Raw genomic sequence first — 25,417 nt, 5'->3', positions numbered from 1 at the left:
TTTCATGCTGCTCCACTCGTTCTTCTTCACAGAGCTCTAGAGTCTTCATGATCCCTTCTGCAGGCGGCCATTCCAGATCTACTAGAGGGGGCTCTTGCTCTAAAGTGCTGGCAGGGATATGCCATAAATGAAAAGTCATATGGAAGGTTTCATTTCAATTTCTGACTTAGGTAAAATTCTGGCTCCTAGGAACAGCAGAAGAACTGCATACTATTTGGAGGGGAAGGAAAGATGGTGGTCAGGTAGTACCACCTAAAGCATATGTTGACTGGGGCACCCAGGTGGTTTAGTTGATTAAGCATCTGACTTCTGCTCAGGTCATGATCTCGTGGTTCACAGGTTCATGGGTTTAGGTACCACGTTGGGCTCTGCACTGACAGCTCAGAACCTGGAGCCTGCTTCAGATTCTGTGTCTCCCTGTCTCTCTCTGCTCTTCCCCTGCTTGTGCTCTCCCACCCCAAAACACAAACAACCCCCCCACACACATTTAAAATAAAAATAAAGCATTTTTGACTACATGCTTTTTAGAAGTTATAAACATTATATTTACTGTTTCCAAATGTATTCATTTACACAACTGTTATTGGCTTTTGTGTTTTATGTAGATTAAAACTGGATTTATAATACAGTAAGATGCCAAATATAATATGGTTCCCATTAAAAGACCTTATTTATGTCACAGTTCAAGTCATGCCATTTGAAAATTAACAGTTATACATATGTAAAGCCTGAGATAACATAAAGACTACAAGGGTGCTAATTCTATTTCTTACCACCGGTAACATAAAAGACTTTGACCAGACTTTATGAGATGGTCTCTTATTAAAAACAAATACAAAACAAACTTTATATATAATATATATATATATATATACATATATATATACACATATATATACATATATATGTGTATATATATATATATATACATATATATATACACATATATATACATATATATGTGTATATATATATGTATATATATATGTTAATTTTAACGCAGAGTTAAATGCAATTACACCATCTTAAAGTCTAGAACCAAAACTGAGGTTATTTTTCCTTCTTATTTCATAATATTCACTATGTTTAGCAGAATCAAAGTTTCCTTTTTTTGTAAACTAGAATTTTTGTGCCCTGTTTTCTCTGGTCACTATCTTTTGTCTACTATCTTCCCAATTGTTTTCTGCAATGATACACCCTACCTAAGTTATGTCACACAATAGCCTCTGAATCAGTACTATCCAATAGAAATACAATGCTAAATATACATGTCATTAAATTACTTTACAATTAAAATTTTCAAGTGCTTACATCTTAAAAAATAAAAAAGAAATTATTTTAATAATACATTTTATTTAACCCAAAATACTATTATTTTAACACATCAACATAAAATTATTGGGCAATTTTGAATTCTTTTTTCATGCTAAATATTTGAACTCTACTGTGTATTTTATGCTTACATCATCTCTCAATTCAGACTAACTGTATTAAAAGTACCAGGTAGCTACATGTGGCTAGTGACCAATGGTTTTGACAGCATAAGTCTAGATAATAGTTCTTTAGCTTCTGAAAAGAGGCTTTCTCTGAATCTCACAATCATCATTGACAAAACTGCATCTATGCAAACAAAAATATCCTGGTAGATAATGGATATTATTCTGTATTGAAATAGTCAGAATTACCTCTCCTATTAGTGAGAAATTAATTAAATTAATTAACTAGCTAGAAATTAACCCTGAAAACCATTATTCCATAGAATGCATAGGGAACTTCTTCCCCTACATTAAAGAATATTCTTTATTCTCACTTTCTCCCAGTATAATCATGAAAACCATAAATTCAGATGGTGAATTATTTTTTGAGCTCCAGAGATGATAGAAACTGCATTTAGTAGGGAATATGATAATAAAGGAAATAAGGGCTGACCTTACCAGTTTATTTTTCTTTTCAAAAGAATAAGCAAAAATGTTTCTCTTTTCTAAGAAACTTATAGTTACTTCAATTATAGCATACTACCAGTAAAATATTGTCAAAATATATCCTACATGTTTGTTATTCTCAATTTTGGCTCAATGTTAACCTAGATTTTGAGAAAAATGAGAAAGTATGAGTAAATTAAGAGCAACTAAGATCATGGGAACAGCCAATTGAATAACAGCATACTCAAAGCATGTAGCATCTAAAGCTGCTTATACTGATGATGTGAGGATTTAAAATTAGACAGAAATCTCTTAAACCACTGGTATTTATTGTTCATTCACAATTTTTATTAAAAAAAACTTTTAAACCCTGTCTATGACTTCCAACTTATTCTTCCTAATTAAAATGCAGCATCCCTTGTTTTCTCCAAAAAAGAAAAACTCAAAACTAATTTCCAGGAATCCTGGTGTATTCTCCCTTTTGCCTTTAAGGCACAGCATTGCCTTTAACAGTTCTTTGGCTTTTGTTCTATTATTCTGGCTTTTCTGTTTTTTAATGTGGTAGCTGTACCTACAACTAATTCATGAGCACAATAAGAAATTAGGATTTGAAATGCTTCTCAAAATACCTAATAAGCTCTCTTATAAAGCACTATGTCACAAAGATGTTGGCAGACTGAACCTTGGGAAGGTGATACCCCCATAAACCAATATAGTTAACTCTCATATTAAGACATTCTGGAATCTCCAAACACTGCCTTCCACCAGCCTTTTTGTGATTGGGGATTCATTTTACCATTCTCACTGGAAATGACTGGTGATTGTGGTAGCACTGGGGAGGAGGGCAGGTAGGAAGGAGAGCATTGGGTTGGGAAGGGTTAAGGAAAGACAAAAGGTCATTTAGGGTTGTACATTTGAATAGCAACATTACCTGGGTCCATAGCTATCAATCCAAAATTCAGTCAACTAAGTGAAAATATAGGCTCATCCAAATCTCAAAGACAAATATTTGCCTTAATATCTTCCCAAGGCAACAGGAGAAAGAATATCTCTTTGATTTCTTTTAGGTTTTATTTAACTTTTAAAATTAAAAAAAATTAAACTGTTTTTAAAAATTTATTCAATTTTAAAATTTACCTTTTTTATTTTCACAAACACAGATAAACTAGTGTTAAAAATAATGTTTGAACTTTGATTTTGTAAATGATCATTTTAAGGCCAGACATAATAAACAACAAACACTACAAAGATCTTCCAATTTAACACCATAGTCAGGAAACTATTTTATTGACATCTTCATCAACCATCGGCTACAAATTTAAGAAGCATCAGCACCCATCATCTTCCTCAAAATTAATATTATGGAACACACAAGTCACTGACTACAGAAACTACAGACTTAATTATTTTTAAGCACTAAAACAGTTTAATCATAAACATCTCATTTCTCGTACTTTTTCATATCATTGATTTGAACATATGAACCATAAAACCCCATCAATTTCATCTCTAATGTGGTTTTCTCTTGCAGGGTTCACAATAAGTCGAGATAAAACATTTTCCATCATTACATTATGGTGGTTTGTGGATGCTCTTAGTAAAAGGATGACCTAACAGCATGTTCATAAAGCAACTGCACATGTAGCTTATGTTCCAAAGCTCAATTTCGAGGCCACAACACATGAATCTCTGTTTTCTTTGATTGACAGCTCAAGGTTCATTACCATTTCTACCTCAATCAAGTTGAAAGAGATTTATAGATCTGAAATGCAGTGGAGCTCCAAATGTAGATAGGGGGCACAAACTAGATAAATGCATCTCTAAATCTGCTTAGTCATTTTTAGATGAAATACTTCAATAAAGAGTAGGAAAAACAAAGAGGAAGAATCTAAAGTTCACTGGATCCTATTAAAAGCCACACACTGGGAAGTCAACGAGAGAACTTAGCTTGGGGAAAGAAGCTCCAGACTCAGGAAAGTAAAGGACCCCAAGGAGCGTGAAAGGTAAATTCAGTATTTGCACACTGTATTTACTAAAACATCACAGAATATTAACCACAAAATAGTAAGAATTTAATAAAACTGGCCTGTGATTTTAGAAAATATATTAATATTACAAAATTTTGAAACTGAGCTTTAAAAAGATTTTTAAAATCATTCTGAGGCGCCTTAGCTAAAATTAAAATGAAAGAATATTTTTGAGTCAGTAGAATCATGTGAATGAATCAGAATTAGCATCTACCTTTTAAAAATTATAAGGCTAATATACATTTGAATGAAACATTACATATAAAATATCCAATTTATTAAATTGATATATTTAAATTTATGTTTCATTTTAGTTTAAACATAAAGTATATTTTCTTAACATAACTTATCTATTTGAGATGACTTAAAGTAAAATAAAATTAAAGGCCATTTTCATTATCTATTCTAAATATTTTATACATCAATTTATCTTTGAATATCCAAATAATAATCTAGTCAAATAAAATTTATTAATATATAACTTATTAATTAATACTATAAACAATGTCAATAAATTATAGTTATATTCTCTTACAATATGTGTATGGTATTACAACTTCTTACTGGTAACAAAAACCATCTTTAATACATACGTCATAAAATCTTTAAACAAAAGAAGAAATTGGATATGCAAATTCCATTACAATATTTTAAGAATTAATTCTGGAGGCCATTCCTCATAAACATAGGAACAATAGCTAACCTGTTTTTTATAGATGGGAAATCAGATAACTCCATCAGAAAACAAAACTGTGGAATATGTATAGTAACACAAATTAAAGACAGTGCTCTAAAACCTTGTATTCAATTGGTAACATGACCAGATATCCGTAGATCTCTTGAGAAAACCGTGCGCCATATGTTTTGAATGCTGAAGCTTGAAGAATTAGTTTGAAGTTTTCTCCTTCTTTTTGCCACTTCCCCATCCACCACTGAGTTGTACGGGATAGTCACGAAATGACATACGTTCTTTCTTAGAAGGTCTCGAATTTGTTATCATTGGTGCAAGTATTCCCTTAACTGAAAAACCTAGACAGTGATATTAAATGTACAATTTCACTTAACTTGATCCAAGCAAAATTATATTTTAAGGTAAGAAATATATTTGTCAACAATGTGCATTTTAGAATTATGAGCTTTGGGTTTAAGAAGGGCATATTGAGTTCACTTTTGTCTGAAAAATAATCAAGGTTTGGTACAAAGTACATTTAGGTTAAATGAAAGGAAATGATTGAAAAAATCAAATAGATACGTTTTCTTCTATCTACAAATTAAGACTGGTATTTCAAGACTGAGATGATACATCTTCCTAGTTCTTAGGTATTTAAATTTTCATAGTTTAAAATTTTTTAACTGTTTTTATTTTCATAAATATGTTCTAATTAGTTTTAGAAATGGTTCTACTGAATTTAGGATTTCTTCAGAAAGAAGAATTCTTGGTAAAACAGAAGATATATTAATTCTAGAATCTGAAGATATTCATGGGTTCTAGTCTGGCTGCGTAAGACACAACTTTGTGACTATGGACAGGTTACAACCTTTCTGAGCCTTAGTTTTATAAATGAAGGAAATTATCTGTGCAGTATAGGGTCATTGTGAAGATTGCCTTTTTTATTATATTGCAATGGTGGTAAGGTCTATCAGAGTGCTTTGTAAACAGGTGCTATAAAATGGAAAAGGATATTATTTATAGTCAACAATTGAGAATTTATCCAGAGAAAAGCATCAAAAATTGTTAGAAGCTAAAAATAAATAGTAGTTGAAGGAATGGGATAGTGGATTAGGAATATGTTACTCAGCAAGATCCCAAGATGCCATATCAAAAATACTATTAAAGAATTATGATCATCTGCATTAAATCTCCTGATGATTATGCAAGCACAGGGCTGTATCTGTGGGGAAAGGGTTTGAAAAGCAGCAGTGAGGAATCCAGAGCTCCTTTAGTACTGGCTTGAGGCAAAGGTTCAAACCACGTGACTCTTCAGTGTGATGCGTCTGTGCTTTAATAAGTTCAGGAGGGGAAATATCTATTTTTTTTTTAAGTAATACTTTTGCAACCAAAACTTAAAATATTTACAAATATATAAATCTAAATGGAAAGGTTAGGAAACACTAGACCGTCTGTGGAAATTTGCCTTAATTTCAAATTTGGTGCAGCATGATGGTGAATATTGGTTCATTTCATTTTATATGTAAAAGCTGTTGCTTTTCGGGTATTTATATTAAAATTGTGAGTAGGAAAACAAATTCAAAGTAGTTGATGAACCTCTATAAAGGTAGAATATTTTAGTCTGTGGAAAGAATATGAAAGAAAAAGCGGGACGGGGCATGCTGGGCACAGAGAGGGTAATACGTGTGGCTCCAGCACAAGCCTGCAATGGAATTGGTAGACAACATAGCTTGGGAGTTCAGAGACCTTCCCAGCTGGCACTCGAAGGCAATCAGAGGCAGAGGGACGAACAGCTACGCCAGGTAAAGTTCGTTTTCAAGTGCTGGCCAGAGTTAGCCTGCTTGAAGCCATTCCCTCCAAGTCAGTCAGTAGTCCTTTGTGACACCGCAAGAACTTTCAAGCAGCAGGAGTATTACTAGTGCAGAAAAGTGAGAATTTCCTAATGATAAAATAGTGGCCTAAAAAAATGCAAGAAAGCATCCTAAAAGCTCACCCCCTCTCTACTTGCTGTTACATATTGAAAATATTTTTTTTCCAAGAAACAGAATAGAATGTCTCCTTTGGTCTCTTTTACAAAACAACAGTAACAGCAAACCCTCACCTTGCCTCAGCAATAAAAATTCTTTAATGAATAAATAATTTCCTGGATAGCAAGTATTTTTTTAGGAGAATATATCATTTCAGGAGAAAGCTGGGGCTGAAGGGGCAGGGAAGCAGGGAGGTTTGAGAACTGGGACACATTCAGAATTCAGATATATTTATTTAAGACAAAAACAGAAATTAATAAAAGAGTAAGCAGATTTCCACAAATGGCTGACACAAATGTTTTCTTCCAACAAAGAAAGCTAATTACAGTTCCTTGCAAGCATTATTCAAGGTAATATGCACAAGTAAGTATGCATTTTAAAATATAATCCAATAACAGTTCATTATTGGTTAATTTTTTAATGACAGTATCTTAATAGTATACAGATGTATTACTTAATGCTTTTACTCTTAATATAAGTTTTTTTAATCAAAGATAAATAATATGTAAGGAGGGAGACACTTTCTGTACAAAGTATTGAAATAGTTATAATTTCATATACTTCTAAAATAATTATTTCAAAATGAAATAAACTGAATTGTGTTAAAACATGGCTTTTCTTTAGACCAAATGCTCACTTTTAATAGTCTGCATTCTAAAGGATTTTTCTATTGACTGTAAATTTATTGTATGGTACAATTTTTCCCCCTAATATTGTTCTGTTGTCTTTGTTATTTTGAAACGTTGATGAATCTGCAAGTCTTTTTGTACTTACCCACAATGTAACTGCATTTTTAAGAGGCTGCTTGTAAATTTTTCATTGTTTGGCAAACATCCTTTGGCAAATAATTTTAAAAACATATTACGTGATATTATAAAACAGCTTTGTAGTAATTTTGAAGTATATTTTCAGTAGAATGAAAATGCTGTAGGAAATTAGTGTTTAAAATGACAGAAATACTTATATTTATACATATAGTTTTTAAAAAATATATTTTTGATGTGATTAAAGGCTTTCATTTTATTGTTTTGCTACCTATAAATAATTTGCACAGTAATCAATATAGCGTATTCTCCCATTGCATTTAGTGAGAGTCTTTTTGTTGGCATGTAAATTCTTGAACCACCAGATACATGGAACATAAATCGAAGAGTAAAACAACACATCTATAAAGGAACCACATATTGGCATTCATTGTAAAGCCATTACTTTGTCCTGTAACTACTCTAGAAATGGAAAAAAAGAAAATAAAGAAGCAATTTAATACAGTCAATGTATAATCATTCTAAAATTACCCACATGAAAATACAATAGTGAGAGAATCTTACCTCAAAAAACTGACATGAGAGCTAGACCTACTGATAGGCTCCTGGAATAAAAGAATTATGACTGAAGGACCTTTAACTGTTTTTGTCTCTTTCCTGCTACATTATCGTTATAGATTTTATGTTTCTTTAACAACAGTCTGGCACATATTTGCAGGTGATCATACAAATTAACCAATCAGTTTCTTACATATATGCTGAAAGTAGGTCTTGATAAGAATGCTCTATCTTCCAATAAGTCACTTCTTTGCCACATAATCTGTGTTCTGCTAAAGATTTGTTCTGGTCCTTTAAAATTTTTTTTTGATTAAATCCTTGGTTCTTTAACAAATGTCAAGGTCTATATATGCTATGTTTTGATAAGTAATTTAATATGTAAAATGCTTTGAATGACTCTCCTGGTATGTATAAAAATTTTTTTGTTAAACAGGTCAAAATAGAAATTTCATGATGTATAGTGATGCGTCATTGGATTTTCATCAATAAACCCAACACTATGTGTCTGGATATAGAAATCATTTCAAAGTCCTTCCCATATTGTATTGCTTAACAGCAGATACAGCACAAGTAAAGCATGGAGAAAAAAAAAACTCAACATTTTAATGAAAGTGACCAGAACAAATTTTTAGCAGCAAAGCGTTTACATCAATTTAAGTGCTGTAAATGAGTTACACTGGGTAAGTCTGGGGTTGAGGTAGTTATTACAGTGTTCAAATAACAGTTGCTTTTTAAGGTCATTGCTATGTCCAACTTTGAATTATAATGATCATTCACAGTGAACTTCAGTTAGTTAAAGTTTAAAGTCTAACACTGAGAATGAAAATAAAACAAATAACAGGTTGTTTATATTATATTCAGATTTTCTCAATAAATCCCAGAAATTTTGCTTGTTTCTGAAATTGTTTTCAAGCTTTTTCAGTGACTAAAATTTTTTCTATGACATAACAATACTAATAAAAATTCTGTTTCTCACTATTTCATTTGGACAATGGCATTTACAATTATTCTTCTTGCCCAATATTTAAGAGACAAATGACTAAGAAAATCAGGTTTTGAAACAAAATAGCCACAGTACTCATTATTGTTGGTAAAAATCATGATGCCTATTATTTCTAAATCAGACACATATAATATATTTTGGCTATGTATATTTATTTGAAAAACAATTCCTAATGAGCATAATAGCTAATACATATTAAATAGAGTGAGGAATCTTGATAGATATTGTATAGATTTTTATTTTGGTATTTTGCATATTTCTTGATCTTTTACAATAGCTATGCCTCCTATTTGATCTAGATTTTTTTGAGGCCTCCTTATAGTATGCACTGTTCGCCAGGTTTTACTATTCGTAACACACTGTTGTGTTGATTTCTTCTTGAAGATACATTGTCGCTGTCTCTGCACAGACATAGATGACTAGGATGTGGTGCTAAAAATATTGTCTTGATTGTATAAATTCTGTGGTCCTCATACTAATGTTGTTCAGCATTATTTTTATTTTTTTCTGGAGGAAATTTTTTTGAGCGATTTATTTTTTGGTGTAAAATATAAATAAGTTTTTTTTTCAGAACTAGGTTTGTCTTCTGTCATGTGGCCCTTAAATTAACTAACACTTTTATTTCCATTGTTCACTATTCTGCATAACTTTGGTTAGTGCAATTTTCTGGCTTCCAACTAAACGAGTAGATACTAATTGAGTGTTTAAACTTCTAAATTGATTAGGGGAAAAAAAGTGTAACTCACTAGGGAGTTAATCTATAAGCTACCCAGCCATCCATTTCTACTGCACATTGCTGCTTCTAAAAATCAGGTCATATGTCCCTTTACTCTTCTCAATTCAGGTAAGGTCTATTCCCAACTCCTTTAATCACTTTTTTTTTATTGTTCTCTGTAGGACTCAATTCCATTCATTGTATTTACAATCAAGTGTCCTTAAGTGTTTGTAATTAAAGAATGATGGTATAAATGATGCTAATAATTGAGAGTATTTTCTAACCTTAATTGATACATCTATTTCTTTGAAATAATTCAGTTCCTATATAACAACTCTATTTTAATTTCTAATGATCTTGTTTTACCCCTCACTTTCCCATTAATTAATTTAGCCAAAGTAAACTTTTAGCAAAAATATGCACTTCAAGTAAATCTTGAAATGTTTATCATTAAGCAGTTATCCTTTGGAATTTAAACATTTAAAACCCAAATTAGACTTTCAAGATCACGTGGGGTCTTTAAAAGCTTTAATGTAAAATCTTCCTTTTATTTACACATTCATTCAACACTTTTTTATCTAGTGCATATTTTATAGCAGGCATTCTTCTATTCTTCCATGTAGTAGACCTTCCCTGTCCATTTCCTTCCATGTGCCAAATCATATTAGTAACTATCGCATTGTAGTTGGTTTTTTATTTTTTATTCTAATAGTTCATCTTTACAGTCCTCATATGGAACTTGTATAAAACAAATACTTATTTCCACTTTCCCAGATAGTGAAGACTTGTGGATAGATTTCCCAAAAACTTTTCATGGAAACTTTCATTATCCCTTTACATGCTTATTACTTCTTAGCAGGGAGACATTTGGCAACAATAAACATGGCTAGCCTGAGGATTTTTTATATTATTGCACTTCAGTTTCATTCAGTTGACAAATGCATTTCACATTTGACCATACCCACTTATTTACTCACCACATTAGCTAGTGTAGGAAATTGGTTTGAAAGCAGCAATAACAACCAAAATAAAAAATAAAAATAAAAAATAATATGTCAGAGTATAGCAGTTTATTTAAGAAAAGGAAATGAACATGAAGGAAAGGCATAAGAACTAGAATACTACAGTTAGAAACATGATGCTTTAATCTATTATCAATAGAGCATACATGGATCCTGTCCTCAAAAATGTGAAAAATGCATGGTTTTTTGTTTGTTTGTTTTACAAAGAGTAAATGTAGTTGACAACTACATTTGTACATTTGTATTAGTTGTACAATGTAGTACAACTAGTTTCCTCACTCAAGTACAGTTGAAATAATGTCATTCTCTGGATAATGTCAACTGCTGATGAAAGTAACTACTGTTTTAGATCTATATGCATTGTTCTGTGGTTACTAATACTGTTACATTTAACTGTGTCTGGAATCATTGTTGACTATTTCATTACATTGTCTCGGATCTTGGAGATAGACATTAAATTAAAGCACATTGGGGCGCCTGGGTGGCTCAGTCGGTTGAGCGTCTGACTTCGGCTCAGGTCATGATCTCACAGTTTGTGAGTTTTAGCCTCGCGTTGGGCTCTGTGCTGTCGGTTTAGATCCTGGAGCCTGCTTCGGATTCTGTGTCTCCTTCTCTCTCTGCCCTTCCCCTGCTCACGCTCTGTCTCTCTCTATCTCTCAAAAAATGAATAAACGTTGGGGCGCCTGGGTGGCTTGGTCGGTTAAGCGTCCGACTTCGGCTCAGGTCATGATCTCACGGGCCATGAGTTTGAGCCCCATGTCGGGCTCTGTGCTGACAGCTCAGAGCCTGGAGCCTGTTTCAGATTCTGTGTCTCCCTCTCTCTCTGCCCCTCCCCTGTTCAGGCTCTGTCTCTGTCTCAAAAATAAACGTTAAAAAAAAATTAAAAAAAAAAATGAAAAAACGTTTAAAAAAATTTTTTTAAATTAAAGGACATTAAATCAACAGCTATTTATTACATATCTACTTTGTACTAGACTTGTAGTTGCAAATGCATTAGATGATTCCCACCAACCCTGTAAACATGCTCTTCATGCACCAGTAATTAATTTTGATTATCTAGTTCTGATTATGGGAACGTTTTAAGGGTTAAAGTGTTAATGTTAATGTGTTTGTTTGATTAATTTTAAAAGTTCAGGATCAAAATATCAAGACCTAACAAATTGTTATTTTTAAGGCTTCTGCCAAAAAAAACTGAGACCAAGAAAAGTCAGAGTTAATGGGTTAGGCAATAGTAAAAAGAGCCTTACAGTTTAAAATTTTACATTGTTAGCGACCAACTCTTGCTGAACAGAAATGAAAAAGAAAATCTGTGTGATGTAGCTCTTCTTTACTGACATTTACTTTAAATCCAACACTTCAGATTAAAAAAAAAAAGAGGATAAGCAAAGTCAGATTTCAAATACAGTACAAGAAAAGTTACAGTTGGTCATAATTGTTTATAAAGTCTTATGTCGACCTTCTTTTTATCTGGGCGAAAACATAACATCCATGGTGGATGATGGAAGTTTGGGTCATTTAAATGGGAATTATGATAGTCAATTTTTAGTTTTTTGGCATAGATAGTGGTATCATGCAGTTATTTTATTAGAAGATTTTGTACATAGAACACCGTCATACTGAATGATATGTAGTATGCCAGGTAATTAAAAGTATTACTAAAGTGTACATATTTAACAATCTCTTCATTGTGCATTTAAAATCAGTAACATTTTTGTTTGAGCACAGTTATATTAGTTTTTACCATCAAAACTATTAGAAGTATTATGTATTATTGCCCATGTTTTCTCATCACTCACTTGGCTCTTCAATTCTCTTGTCAGTTCACTCATAACTTCCCTCAAAATGTCACGTTGCAGGGGTTTAAGGGTCCGCTACATCCCAGGCCCTTTTGCTCAGCACTTTATTTTGCCATCTCTTTCAATCCTCATTACAACTCTACAAGATACACATGACTCTCATTTTCAAAATGGGGAAATTAAGGTAACACTATTAAACTATTTGTCCAAAGGTATGTGGCAGTAACACAGTTGAAACTCGGCTTCATATGACTAAGATTTATTATAAAGAAGACAACATCATGTTTAATAGTCAGAAATAAAGTATGCCTCTAGTGTAATAGTACCATAAAGAAAATCATTAGGAGCAAATGTCAGATGGGAAGGAACTGTCCATTACCTGGAAATAAGGCCTATGGAACTAAAAATGAATAAAATGTATCAATGAAAAGCAATACAATCTTCAATTTTCGTACCTGTAGACATATCTGTACTCACCTATATTTTCATATGATCTCATACGCCAAACAGCTTTTTTTTAAAATTTACGAATGACCAAAAGTTTTTTTCAGACTTTATCCTTTAGTTGCGACAGTGTCTCTCTACTTACTCCTCAAGGTCTTTGTAAACTAGTTGTTACCAGAATTTTTGAAGTTGTTCAAAGAATAGCCCATATTTGAGTTGATTTTGGTTGTACTACATGAGCATGTACTTTAATAAAGTAATGTTAATGAGTAGCATATCCTGTGAACTTTGCAAAATTTGATATGGAATACTAGAGATCATATGTTTTTTCAAGACAGTACATGAAGAAGATATATCAGAAAGATGTCACGATCTAGATTTTTGAAAGTCCAGTTACACAATGGAATACTACGTGGCAATGAGAAAGAATGAAATATGGCCTTTTGTAGCAACGTGGATGGAACTGGAGAGTGTTATGCTAAGTGAAATAAGTCATACAGAGAAAGACAGATACCATATGTTTCACTCTTATGTGGATCCTGAGAAACTTAACAGAAACCCATGGGGGAGGGGAAGGAAAAAAAAAAAAAGAGGTTAGAGTGGGAGAGAGAGCCAAAGTATAAGAGACTCTTAAAAACTGAGAACAAACTGAGGGTTGATGGGGGGTGGGAGGGAGGGGAGGGTGGGTGATGGGTATTGGGGAGGGCACCTTTTGGGATGAGCACTGGGTGTTGTATGGAAACCAATTTGACAATAAATTTCATATATTGAAAAAAAAAAAAGGCCAGTTACCAGTAAAACCAATATGCTAATTAGTTGACAACTGAACCAAAACTTAATTTATTCTTTTCATATATAGTTTCAGTCTATACTGAAAAACATGCAAGTAGGTACATGATTAAACATAACTTTTACTCACCTTTTGACCACTCTATGTGACAGAAAATTAATTTATATGTCAAACATTTTTAGACATCGAGTGAGAAAAATCCACTGATTTGTAAATTTGAGTTACACACGGTAAGGGATCAGTAGAAAGTAGCAGAGCTGCTAAAGAGGTGAGACTGCTAACGAGAGATCTTGGGACTTTCAAAAAGGTGAAGTTTGAAGGGGATGCAGGTTCAGAGTGGAGTGGCGGAAGCCTTGCAAAGCAACAAGCTGACAAAGTTGCGGGGGGGGGGGGGGAGCACAAATCCAGCAATGAAGTGTCAGTAATCGGTATTGTATCTTTAAATTAACATAAAATCATTTATAACTATACTTACAACTATTACTTCTGCTGTTTCACAGTTTGAAGACCATGCTTGTAACTAACTGAGTGGAAATGGTAACGTGTCAAGAATTAGGAGGTAAACTTCTGTTATGTATGTATGTATGTATGTATGTATGTATCATCTATCTAATCTATCTATCTATCTATCTATCTATCTTTTTTTGACCTGGTATTTTATGTAAAATTCTAAATTTATGATCTAAGTAAGAAGCTTGGTAATATGAAAGTGTTACATAATTATGATTTCCTCTTCCTTTAAAAATAAGAGACTCTATGATGGGGATGCTATTATTCTAGCCAGCAGAATAAAAAGCATGAGTATCTCCACGTAGGTTTTGTTGGAAAATGTTCCCTAAATGGTTTTGAACAATAGGAGCTAGCCCATTACCAGAGCTATAATTTGCTAAAAAATACCAAGGGCCTCTAGTTTTGAGAGAACTGAATGACTCCCATTGTGTAGTCTATTTCAGGATATTCTTAGGAACAAGTGTAGTTACTCAGACTGACTTACTAAAGATAAGTTCCTAAGGAGGATAGCCTAGAGTAATCCGTGTGTTTAAATTTAGAAGTGTCTCTTTGGAGAATATAATTATCTTTCTCACCCAGTCAAGTTTTCTTACTGTAGGAGTGGAGAAAGACAGCTGGTAACTACAGATGTGGGTCCTCTCATCTTAAAAATTAACACTGCAACTCCTTAACACATCTTTGCATTGGGTGGAGTTTGTTATTAATACTTTCAGAGAAAAACCAAAGCCATTTCACATAAGAGATATCGCTTGTACTTTTGAAATGACAAAATAATGACGTTTAATTTTCGAAAATAAACCTAGGCCTTACTTTTTTTTTCTTTTCCAAGTTTTTATTTAAATTCCTGTTCATTTACATACAGTGTAATAGTTTCAGGAGTAGAATTTAGTGATTCATCACATACCACACCCAGCGCTCATCATAACAAGTGCCCTCCTTAATTCCCATTACCATTTAACCCATCCCCCTGCCCATCTCCCTCCATCAACTCTCAGTTTGTTCTCTGGTTTGTCTCTCTTTTTCCCCCCTAATGTTCATGCACCCCAATGTTTATAGCAGCAGATAGCCAAATTATGGTACGAACCCAAATACCCATTGACTGATGAATGGATAAAGAAAATGTGGTATATACATACAATGGAATATTATTCAGCCATAAAAAAAGAATGAAATCCTACCATTTCCAAGATGTAGATGGAGCTAGAGAGTATTATGCTGAGCAAAATACGTCAATCAGAGAAAGACAAATACCATAAGATTTCACTCCTATGTGGAATTTAAGCTTTGCTTCTTAAAACATTTGCTATATTAAGGTAGAGAAGCTGACCTGTGTTTTTAAAAAGTTAGAATTTTGATATTTAATTGAATGTGAAATTATCCTTATAACACAGAATCACATAGGACAGCCACAAATAACTTCCAAAGTACAATTCATTCAAGGTGAATTTAAGATATTGTCAATATTAACCCCATCTTCAAAAAGCGAACCCTTAATAAAAGGAGAATGCTTCTCTTTCCTTCTAGTTTTGGCCCATTAATATAGTAGAGTTCTCTTCAAAATATACTTCAGAAGAAACTATAGGCCTGGTTCTCTATTATATTCTGTGTGATAATAATCAGATTTAAAAGCAAGGTCATGGAGCACCTGGGTGGCTCAACTGGTTAAGCATCTGACTTCAGCTCAGGTCATGATCTCACAGTTTGTGGGTTCAAGCCCCACGTCGGGCCCTGTGCTGACAATTTACAGCCTGAAGCCCTGCTTTAGATTCTGTGTCTCCCTCTCTCTCTGCTCCTCCCCCCACTCATACTGTGTCTCTCTCTCTCAAAAATAAACATTAAAAATATAAATAAATAAATACAATAAATAAATAAAAGCAAGGTCACCTTTAACACGTTATTACATGTATTTTTTACATTTTTATTTTATTATTTTATTTTTATTTTTATTATTTATAAATGTTTATATATTTTTTTGAGAGAGCAAGTAGGGGAGGGCCAGAGAGAGAGGGAGAGAGAGGATCCAAATTGGGGTCTGCACTGACAGCAGAGAGCTCAATGCAGGGCTCGAACTCAAGAACCGTGAATCACAACCTGAGCTAAAATCGGACGTTTAACTGACTGAGCCACCCAGGCTCTCCTGGTTTTTATTTATCAGACAGAGACAGAGTGAGTGGGGAAGGGACAGAGAGAGTGGGAGAGAGAATCCCAAGCAGGTTCTGTGCTGGAAGCACAGGTCTTGAACTCACAAAACTGAGATCATGACCTGAGCTGAAAACAGGAGTTGGACACTTACCAACCACGTCACCCAGGTACCCCTTTATATATATATATACATATATATATGTATATATATATAATTTTTAATTTATATATATAAATTTATATATACTTATATTTAAATTTATATATAAATTTATATATACTGTAAAATTATATATATGTGTATATATATATATATATATATATATATATACACACATGTAATTTTAAATTTATTTTAGAGAGAGAGAACATGCATGAGTGAGGAAGGGGGACAAAGGGAGAGAGAGAATCCTAAGCAGGCTCTACTCAGCATGGAGCCTGACATGGGTGACCCTGGGATCATGACCCACGACCCTGGGATCATGACCTGAGCCAAAATCAAGGGTCAAAAGCTCAACCACCCAGGTGCCCCTTTCACACGGTCTTATAAACTGATAATCTGAAATTTCTCTTAAAGAGGACAGCTGCCTGACATGTTATTCCTATATTTTTCTTATCGTAACATTTTACATTTATATAAAACATCATAGATTTTTACTAATTACTTTCAGGATAACCTATTCATATAAATTACCTTATAGCTATATATCTATACCTAGTTCCCTCTTTAGTGTCTTCAGTACTAAATTTACAAACAACTTCCTTCTAAAAGTAAACATCTAGCTAAGATTAAGCTAAAGATCATTTCCAAGTACATATTATGAAATGTTGACTGGGTTCTTCATAGGAAATTTTATTGGCTTGTTGGTTCTTTCTCATTTAAAAAATGTATTGGGACATCAAGATATCCATTACTAAGTCTTTATAGTAGAATATCCTTAGGCCAAGTTTTTATAGTAGGTATGCCGAGTTTCAGAATCACTTATGGCTTTTTGAAATTCAGCTTCATTTTATGAAATAGCTGTCATTTCTCATAGATGATGGGCTTTTTTGATCTTTACTTAAAAAAACATTTAAAGAAAATGTTTAATTTTTTTTTCCATCTCAGCTGACTTTGTTTAGCTAAAGTAATTAGAGACAATTTGAAAACATTTGAAATCAGTCAGAAGCATTCTAGTGTGGAGAAAATTTTCAGTTACAAACAAGATTTTCACACTATAAAATATCAGAAATAATAGTTTCTGTTGCTTTTTTAATTGGGGAATTAGCATATACAAAGTTTTCTTGTTCTATTTGCAGAGTATGGAATTCTAAAGCTATCAGGACTCTTGGATTTCCTTTGTTTATTTTTATTCTTTTTCCCTCTTTTCCCACATGAGAGCAAAATAGATATTTATATATTCATCTAATTTTCCATGATACTTCTTAATGGACAAACCAAACCTGAAATATCTCTTCCAAGCTCACAAAAGCACATGTGTGAGAAATGGGATTCAGATTCAGATCTAGCCTACTCTAAATTTCTTTCCCTTGTTTCAGGCTGCCTTTTATCTACTAAATTTCCAAAGGAGTTGTAAGTGACTTAATTAAGGTCACAGACAAGCTGGTAAGGAGCCACACCAGGACTCGAAATTTATTTCCCAGTCTCTTAACACATACTCTTACCAATACCACACAGTCTCTCACTGTGTTTAAAAATGCAACTGGCCTATTTATCATCTCTTACTTCTGGACTTCATAATTCCAGTTTAGTGAGGGCTATGCTACACTTTATTAAAGCCATCCGTTAGTTAATTATTTTCCCTAGTTAACCACATGGTTTCATAGGCTGGAAGTAGCCTATAAAACTTAGAGAAAAAGAATGATGGGACATCATTCTTTTAACAATCTGAGGTCTTCTTATGCTTTTTCCTCAATTCTTCTCAATTGTGAAAATTTAGAGGCCATGAGTAAAATCATACTAGGTCTCTATTTGGTCCAAGCTGTGACTCTCTCTTCAGGACAAGAATAGTGAGTCAAATTTACTTTTATAAAGATGTGTTATATATATATACCTATAATTCATACACATATATAAGTTATTATATCTGGACAGTAGTAATTCAGTGCATGCATATATGTCAGTTATCGATTTATAAGCGATGAATACACCCTTCATTATATGATTTGTGATAAAAGAATTTCTTTAAGCATTTCTCCTTTAAAGTGAGAAAAATGTCAAGCTTTCTGAACAGAGGGTGCTCAGGGGACACTGCCGGTTTTGCAGTTTCTGGCATAGGTGGGGGTGGAGTGGGCCTTGTGGGTTTCAGGACCTCTGATGCAGCCTGCCTGAGCCACAGGCCCAGAATAGGATTCCTCTGCAACCTGGCAGGTTCGCCCTAGCGATAACCTGGGTGCTGTCCTCTCCGTAGGGAAACCAAAGCTTGCTGTACGTCTGCCTTATCAAGACCCATTCTCACGGCATGCCTGTGCTACTGATTACTCATTCCTTTCCCTGCCTCCTGCCCTCCAGAGAATCGCCTCTTATTTGCCTGGTAACTCCAGACCAGCTTTGGTCTGGTCAAACCCGGGAACTTGTCTGCTATCTGGTGGCTGAACCACACCTTCTCCAACGAGGTCTGAACCGTTTCTAAGTTTGTCCTTCCTTGGGTGATCTCTCTCAGCCCTAGGGTACCACATAGGGTTTCCTTTTATTTCAATAGTTGATATGGATAATACTTTAGTATAGGTAACAATACTTAAACTTCACTGTTTAACCAACTGTATCATAGCTGTCTCCTGATTGAACCCAGACTGTTATAATTTATATTTATATAAGTTATAAGCTCCATGAAGGCCATGATGCTCAGCACTCTCTCACCTGTGTAATGCGCTGAGCCTTTAAGAGCATTCCATAACTTTTTTTTTTCAGTGAACAAATGACAGGATTGGCTAAGGTAGGTTGAATCCATGGGAATTTGAATCTCATGACTGAGTTGTTTGAAAGACCCACCTGGGAGGAAAACTTCACTTGTTTGGATAAATTGTACATACCAGGATTCTGGCCAGATCAGGTGCTCTTAGAAGCTTGGGCAGACACTGTTGAAGATCTACCAAACAATCAATCTTTTGCCCTCCTTTTTTGTCAGTACAGCCTGCCTCCCACTATGGAGCAGGAAAATGACAAATATTCTCTTTCTAGCTCTTATCTCACATTTTCTGCTCCATAGTGGACCATAGTCAGTCAGTCGGTCAGTCAGTCATCCATAAATTCACTCATTATCCATACATTACAGGGCCTACTATATGCCAGGGAGCTCTTCTAGTTACCTAGGATACCACATTAAATTTCCTGACCTCCTGGAACATACATGCTAGTAGGGGAGAAGGAGAATAAACCATAAAGATAAAAAACTAGTATGACATTGTTGTGGCCAACAAAATCTGAAAGAAAGTGTGTTTAGTACTACTGAGAGAGATTTTTCTCCCTGCTAGAGACCAAGCCTTCAAAATTCTGGTTTCAGGTTGATTGAATTCACAATAGAGTGCTATTTATAATATATTACAACCTTTCTTTAATAGCAATAACCATTTATTAATAAAGTAAATCCCAGGTAATAGCTGGCAAGGAACATTTTTCTGAGATTTTCTTCTCCCTTTTTTTTTTCTTCTCCACCCCCCACCCTTGCCTTTTATTAAGCTGTTCCAGGTTCACAGCAAAATTCAGGGGAGGATACAGAGACTCTCCATATACCCCTTGCCCCCACACATGCATAACCTCTCTAACAATATCCCCCCCAATGCCTTTGTTATAACTGATGAATGTAGACTGACACAAAACAATCACCCAAAGTCCATAGTTTACATTACAATACACTCTTGGTTTTGTACAGTTTATGGGTTTAGGAAAAATGTATAATGAATGACATGTATTATTATTATGATATCACACAGAGTATTTTCGCTGCCCCCCAAATCCCCTGTGCTCAACCTGTTCATCTCCTCTCCCCTCCACCCCCTAGCAAACTATGATACCTTCCATAGTTTTGCCTTTTCAAGAACATCACATGGTTGGAATCATACAGTACGTATAGCCTTTTAGATTGGCTTCTTTCACTCAGTAATATTCACTTAAATTTCCTCCATATCTTTTCATGGTTTCATAGCTCATTTCTTTTGAGCACGAAATAACAGGCCATTATCTGGATGTACCACAGATTATTTAGACATTCACCTACCACAGGACAACTTGGTTGCTTCCAAATTTTGACAGTTAAGAATAAAGCTGCTATAAACATCAATGTACAGGTTTTGTGTAGACATAAATTTTCAATTCCTTTGGGTAAATGTCAAGAAACACGAATGCTGGATGACATATTAATAGATGTTCGGTTTTGTAAGAAACCCCCAAACTCTCTTCCAAAGTGGCTGTACCATTTTGCATTTCCACCAGCAAGGAATGAGTTCCTGTTGCTCCACATCCCTACTAGCATTTGGTATTGTAAGTGTTCTGGATTTTGGCCATTTTAATAGGTGTTTAGTGATAGCTCATGGTTTTAATTTGCATTCCCCTTTATAGTATTAAAGGGATTTTGTTCTTTGTTTTCCTTCAATATTGTGTTAGCTATTCTAGGTCTGTATCTCTCCATCTTTATGCTTTTTTATTGGCCTGTATAGTGCTTTGTACATTGTAAGCATATACGTGCTTGGATCATGATGCATGGTTTATATGATGACCCACCGATATAGGCAATAATGTTTAAGTACTTACTCAGTGAAGGATTAAAAATGCATATTATGTATATATACTGCAGCTAAATACCAAATTAGATATCCATATATATGTGCATATATACATAGAAAAATACATGAATATACACCATGCTAATAAGTCTTTATTTGCAAATTAAAAATTGTGTTAATGGAATGTGCTTAGAGTAAATTTGGAGTAAACTTTACTAGTAATCTTTGGAATCTACTTTTGTGTTAGCTATCACCTTTAGTCTCTATCTGCACATATTATTGGATATTGACATCTAGTAAACTATTTCACTTTTTACTTTTGATAACCAAAAATATTCTTTTTTAATAAAAACTGTAAAATTACTTTGCCAATATATTGGAGGCACTGTATAATTTAAAAGTGGCTCAGACTACATTTCTTCAACTGATCTTGAGCTTTCTAAAACACTAAGGTATTTTTAGAAATTGTTGTTAGTTACTCATTACCAGTAGGGTAGTCCAATTCCTCCACTTTACCTTTTTAAAAATTTATTTATTTAGGGGCACCTGGCTCAGTCAGTGAAGTGTCCGACTTCAGCTCAGGTCATAATCTTGTGGTCCGTGAGCTTGAGCCCCGTGTCAGGCTCTGTGCTGACAGCTCAGAGCCTAGAGCCTGCTTCAGATTCTGTCTCCCTCTCTCTCTCTCTGCCCCTCCCCAACTTATGCTTTCTCTCTCTCTCTCAAAAATGAATAAACGTTAAAAATTTTTAATTTTTTTAATTTAGATTTGAGTTAGTTAACATACAGTGTAGCATTGGTTTCAGGAGTAGAACCCAGTGATTCATCACTTGCATATAACACACCCAAGTGCCCTCCTTAATGCCCATCACCCATTTAACCCATCCTCCCACCTACCACCCCTCCAGCAGGAGTGTCTTTCTCTGTCTGACTTATTACGCTTAGTATAATGCACTCTAGTTCCATTCACATTGTTGCAAATGGTAAGATTTCAATCTTTTTGATCGCTGAGTAGTATTCCATTGTGTGTATGTGTGTGTGTGTGTGTGTGTGTGTGTGTGTATTTATATACCACATCTTCTTTATCCATTCATAAGTAGATGGACATTTGGACTCTTACCATAATTTGACTACTGTAGATAGTGCTGCTATAAACATTGGGGTGCATGTGCCCCTTCAAATCAGCATTTTTGTATCTTTTGGCTAAATACCTAGTAGTGCAATTGCTGGGTTGTAGGGTAGTTCTATTTTTAAGTTTTTGAGGGGCTTTTCAAATTTACCTGAACCTAGGCTTCATCTTTAATTCAATCTTATTTTGCATTACTTTACTATGTGCAAACTCTGGTCCAGAGAGACTCCTCAAAGTTCAATGAACATATATTCATATTTTATCTTTTACTTTTGTTAAGGTGACTTTCTTCCACTTCTTTCATTATTTACATCCAAATGTCATTCCAGGTACAAATCAAATATTTTGCCTCCAAGAAGCCTTTCTCACACACTTTAATGATATTAGCTGCTTTGCTTGTAAAAAATAGGTTCTTTCATATTCAGAAAATTCAGTATCATATTAAAAGGGCTTGCATCTCATGAGACTTTAGATACGCCTAAAGAAGAATTTGACTTTGGGCTGATTATGCACTATTATAGGGGTACTGTGGATCTTCAATCCCTGGCTAACTCTGAAAATGGAGTATGTCCTAGAAAGTGGAAAGATGATTAGGAAGAGGTATCTGAAAACCTAAACTAGGTGCATAGTGAGCAGTGATCATTCAGCAGATGGCTCTTGAATGAATAAATAAGAACTACATTAATTGTGGTCTATTCTTACAATTCAGCTATTATATTTTAGTCCATGGAAGAATAAAAAGCAGTAAGAAAAGATGGGTTCAAGTTTCTGCTTTTCCTTGCTAAGTTTTTTGGGCCAAGGCAAATTAAATAAAATCTGAGACTTATTTGGGGCGCCTGGGTGGCTAAGTCGGTTAAGCGTCCGACTTCAGCTCAGGTCACGATCTCGCGGTACGTGAGTTCGAGCCCCGCGTCAGGCTCTGGGCTGATGGCTCAGAGCCTGGAGCCTGTTTCCGATTCTGTGTCTCCCTCTCTCTCTGCCCCTCCCCCGTTCATGCTGTCTCTCTCTGTCCCAAAAATAAATAAACATTGAAAAAAAAATTTTTTTAAAAATCTGAGACTTATTTATATTAGTTGTCAAAGATAAATAGTCATTATAAATAAGAAAAGATAATGAAAATAAATTTGTAAAGCTATAAATTACTACAGGAATAAAATTATTATTACTGCAATGCATCCTTTATCTTAAGCATTACGTGGAAAAATTAATTGAGAAAACCAAAATCTTTTAAGAAAACCAAATATTTTGTTTAAATATTGTCTAAATGAAGGAATTTATTTGCATACTCATTTTGTAAATGGCATTAAAAAAATAAGAATGTGACCTCTTACATCTTTTTTTAAACCATAACGTAGGCTAGAAGGCCAAGTAGCAGAAGACTGCCTTGGCCTCTTTTAAGAAAGCAGTCAGGGGCGCCTGGTTGGCTCAGTCGGTTGAGTGTCGTACTTTGGCTCAGGTCATGATCTCTCAGTTTGTGACTTCGAGCCCCACATCAGGCTGACAGCTCAGAGCCTGAAGCCTGCTTCAGATTCTGTGTCTCCCTCTCCTCTGCCCCTCCCATGCTCATGCTCTTTCTCTCTCTGTCTCTCAATAATAAATAAACATTAAAAACAAAACGAAACAAAACAAAAAATAAAGCAGTCAGACCTAAAAGCAAAAGGAGAGAGAATTTAGGAAATTCTCTGACAGCATTGCTTAAGATGACTGTCATGAAGCTGGTTCTGGTATTATTTGACACAGGAAAGGAAGGCAATTCTACTTTAAAGTTGTTTAAAATTATGCAACAGCAACATAAGACAAAAACAATACAAACAGCAAGTATTTACTGTATGCTAGGAAATGTATCACATGCTTTACCTTTATTTTTACTCATTTCTTCCCCACCAAACTCTATGAGATAAACATTGCTGTTCCCATCTTACAGATAGTTAACTTGTTCTTAGAGTTAAGATCACACAACTTATGTGTGATGGTGGAACTGGGATTTTAAACATGAAATTATCTGATGCTACAGAATACATGTTACAAATAATATAGCAATATCGAGAGAGAAATATCTAGTTCAAAGGCTGAAAAGAGTTTTATAGCTGCAGCCATAAACTACTCCTTAGCTTTGGCTTGCAAAGCTAAAAGAAATGCTTTAGTTTTAATAAGGTGATAAGTTTTTTAAGAGAGAGAGAAAAAGCTGGAGGAAAAAAGAGCTTTCAAAATACCAAAGCTGAACGTGGTTGGCTCAGGGCCATGGAGGCCTATGACCCAAGGATTTTGATGGTTAAAAGAGTTCTATGGATAATAGGCTACCCCAAGTTTTTTAGTTAAGTAACTATTAAGAGTAGGTTTCTTATAAGCTGAGCTAGTTAGCCCATGTGCCCAGATACTAGTGACGTTAATATCTTACTTCAATTGATTTTTCTTTTATGGCTATGTTTAGGTGGCAATTATAAAGACTATTTATTAAGCCCTTGTTTTGTGCCTGATATTGTTTTAAATGCTATACATTTTATCCTAACAATAACTCTTCAAGGTAGATACAGTACTTCTCTTCCCATTCCCGTTTTTTTTTTTTTCAATGTTTATTTATTTTTGGGACAGAGAGAGACAGAGCATGAACAGGGGAGGGTCAGAGAGAGAGGGAGACACAGAATCGGAAACAGGCTCCAGGCTCTGAGCCATCAACCCAGAGCCTGACGCGGGGCTCGAACTCACGGACCGCGAGATCGTGACCTGGCTGAAGTCGGACGCTTAACCGACTGTGCCACCCAGGCGCCCCTCATTCCCGTTTTAAGGATGGGGAAATTGTCACGATACAATTCCAGGCGGACTGATGGTGGAGCCTATATTTCACCATTATATTATACAAATGTTGTAGTAAACTAGTAGCTACAATAACTCAGTAAGTGCTATTTTATTCATAATAATTCTGTTATTTAATCAAAACTATATTTTTCTAAAGTTGTTTGTCTTAATTGTCAGTGAACAGATTTAGTGATTAGTAGTGTTCGCCATAATGTTATTTACTGACAACTAATTGGAATCAGTGAGGATAGCCATATTACAGTTTGTTCTTTAGAGAATGTGTTGTTGAATCGCTATATTGTACATCTGAAACTAATATAACGCTGTGTGGTAACTATCCTGGAATTAAAATTTTAAAAGAAAGTAAGACTATTAAAAAAAGA

At 34.3% G+C, this 25,417-nt stretch overlaps 1 protein-coding gene across 3 annotated transcripts in view; it reads right to left on the bottom strand.

Moving 5' to 3' along the window:
• Positions 1–4,485: 4,485 nt before the first annotated feature.
• Positions 4,486–25,417, bottom strand: part of LRRIQ1 (leucine rich repeats and IQ motif containing 1) — a 210,589-nt gene continuing 189,657 nt past the window's right edge. For all 3 annotated transcript variants that reach the window (XM_045463931.1, XM_045463933.1, XM_045463934.1), the window contains one exon: positions 4,486–4,978. In XM_045463931.1, the coding sequence (XP_045319887.1) occupies positions 4,836–4,978 (143 nt within the window). In that variant the 3' untranslated portion in view covers positions 4,486–4,835. The remainder of the gene's footprint in view (positions 4,979–25,417) is intronic.

Source organism: Leopardus geoffroyi, chromosome B4 (genome assembly GCF_018350155.1).
Source record: "Leopardus geoffroyi isolate Oge1 chromosome B4, O.geoffroyi_Oge1_pat1.0, whole genome shotgun sequence".
Classification (NCBI taxonomy): Eukaryota; Metazoa; Chordata; class Mammalia; order Carnivora; family Felidae; genus Leopardus; species Leopardus geoffroyi.
The sequence above is the reverse complement of the archived record's forward strand: the minus strand, read 5'-3'. Positions and strand labels throughout refer to the sequence as shown.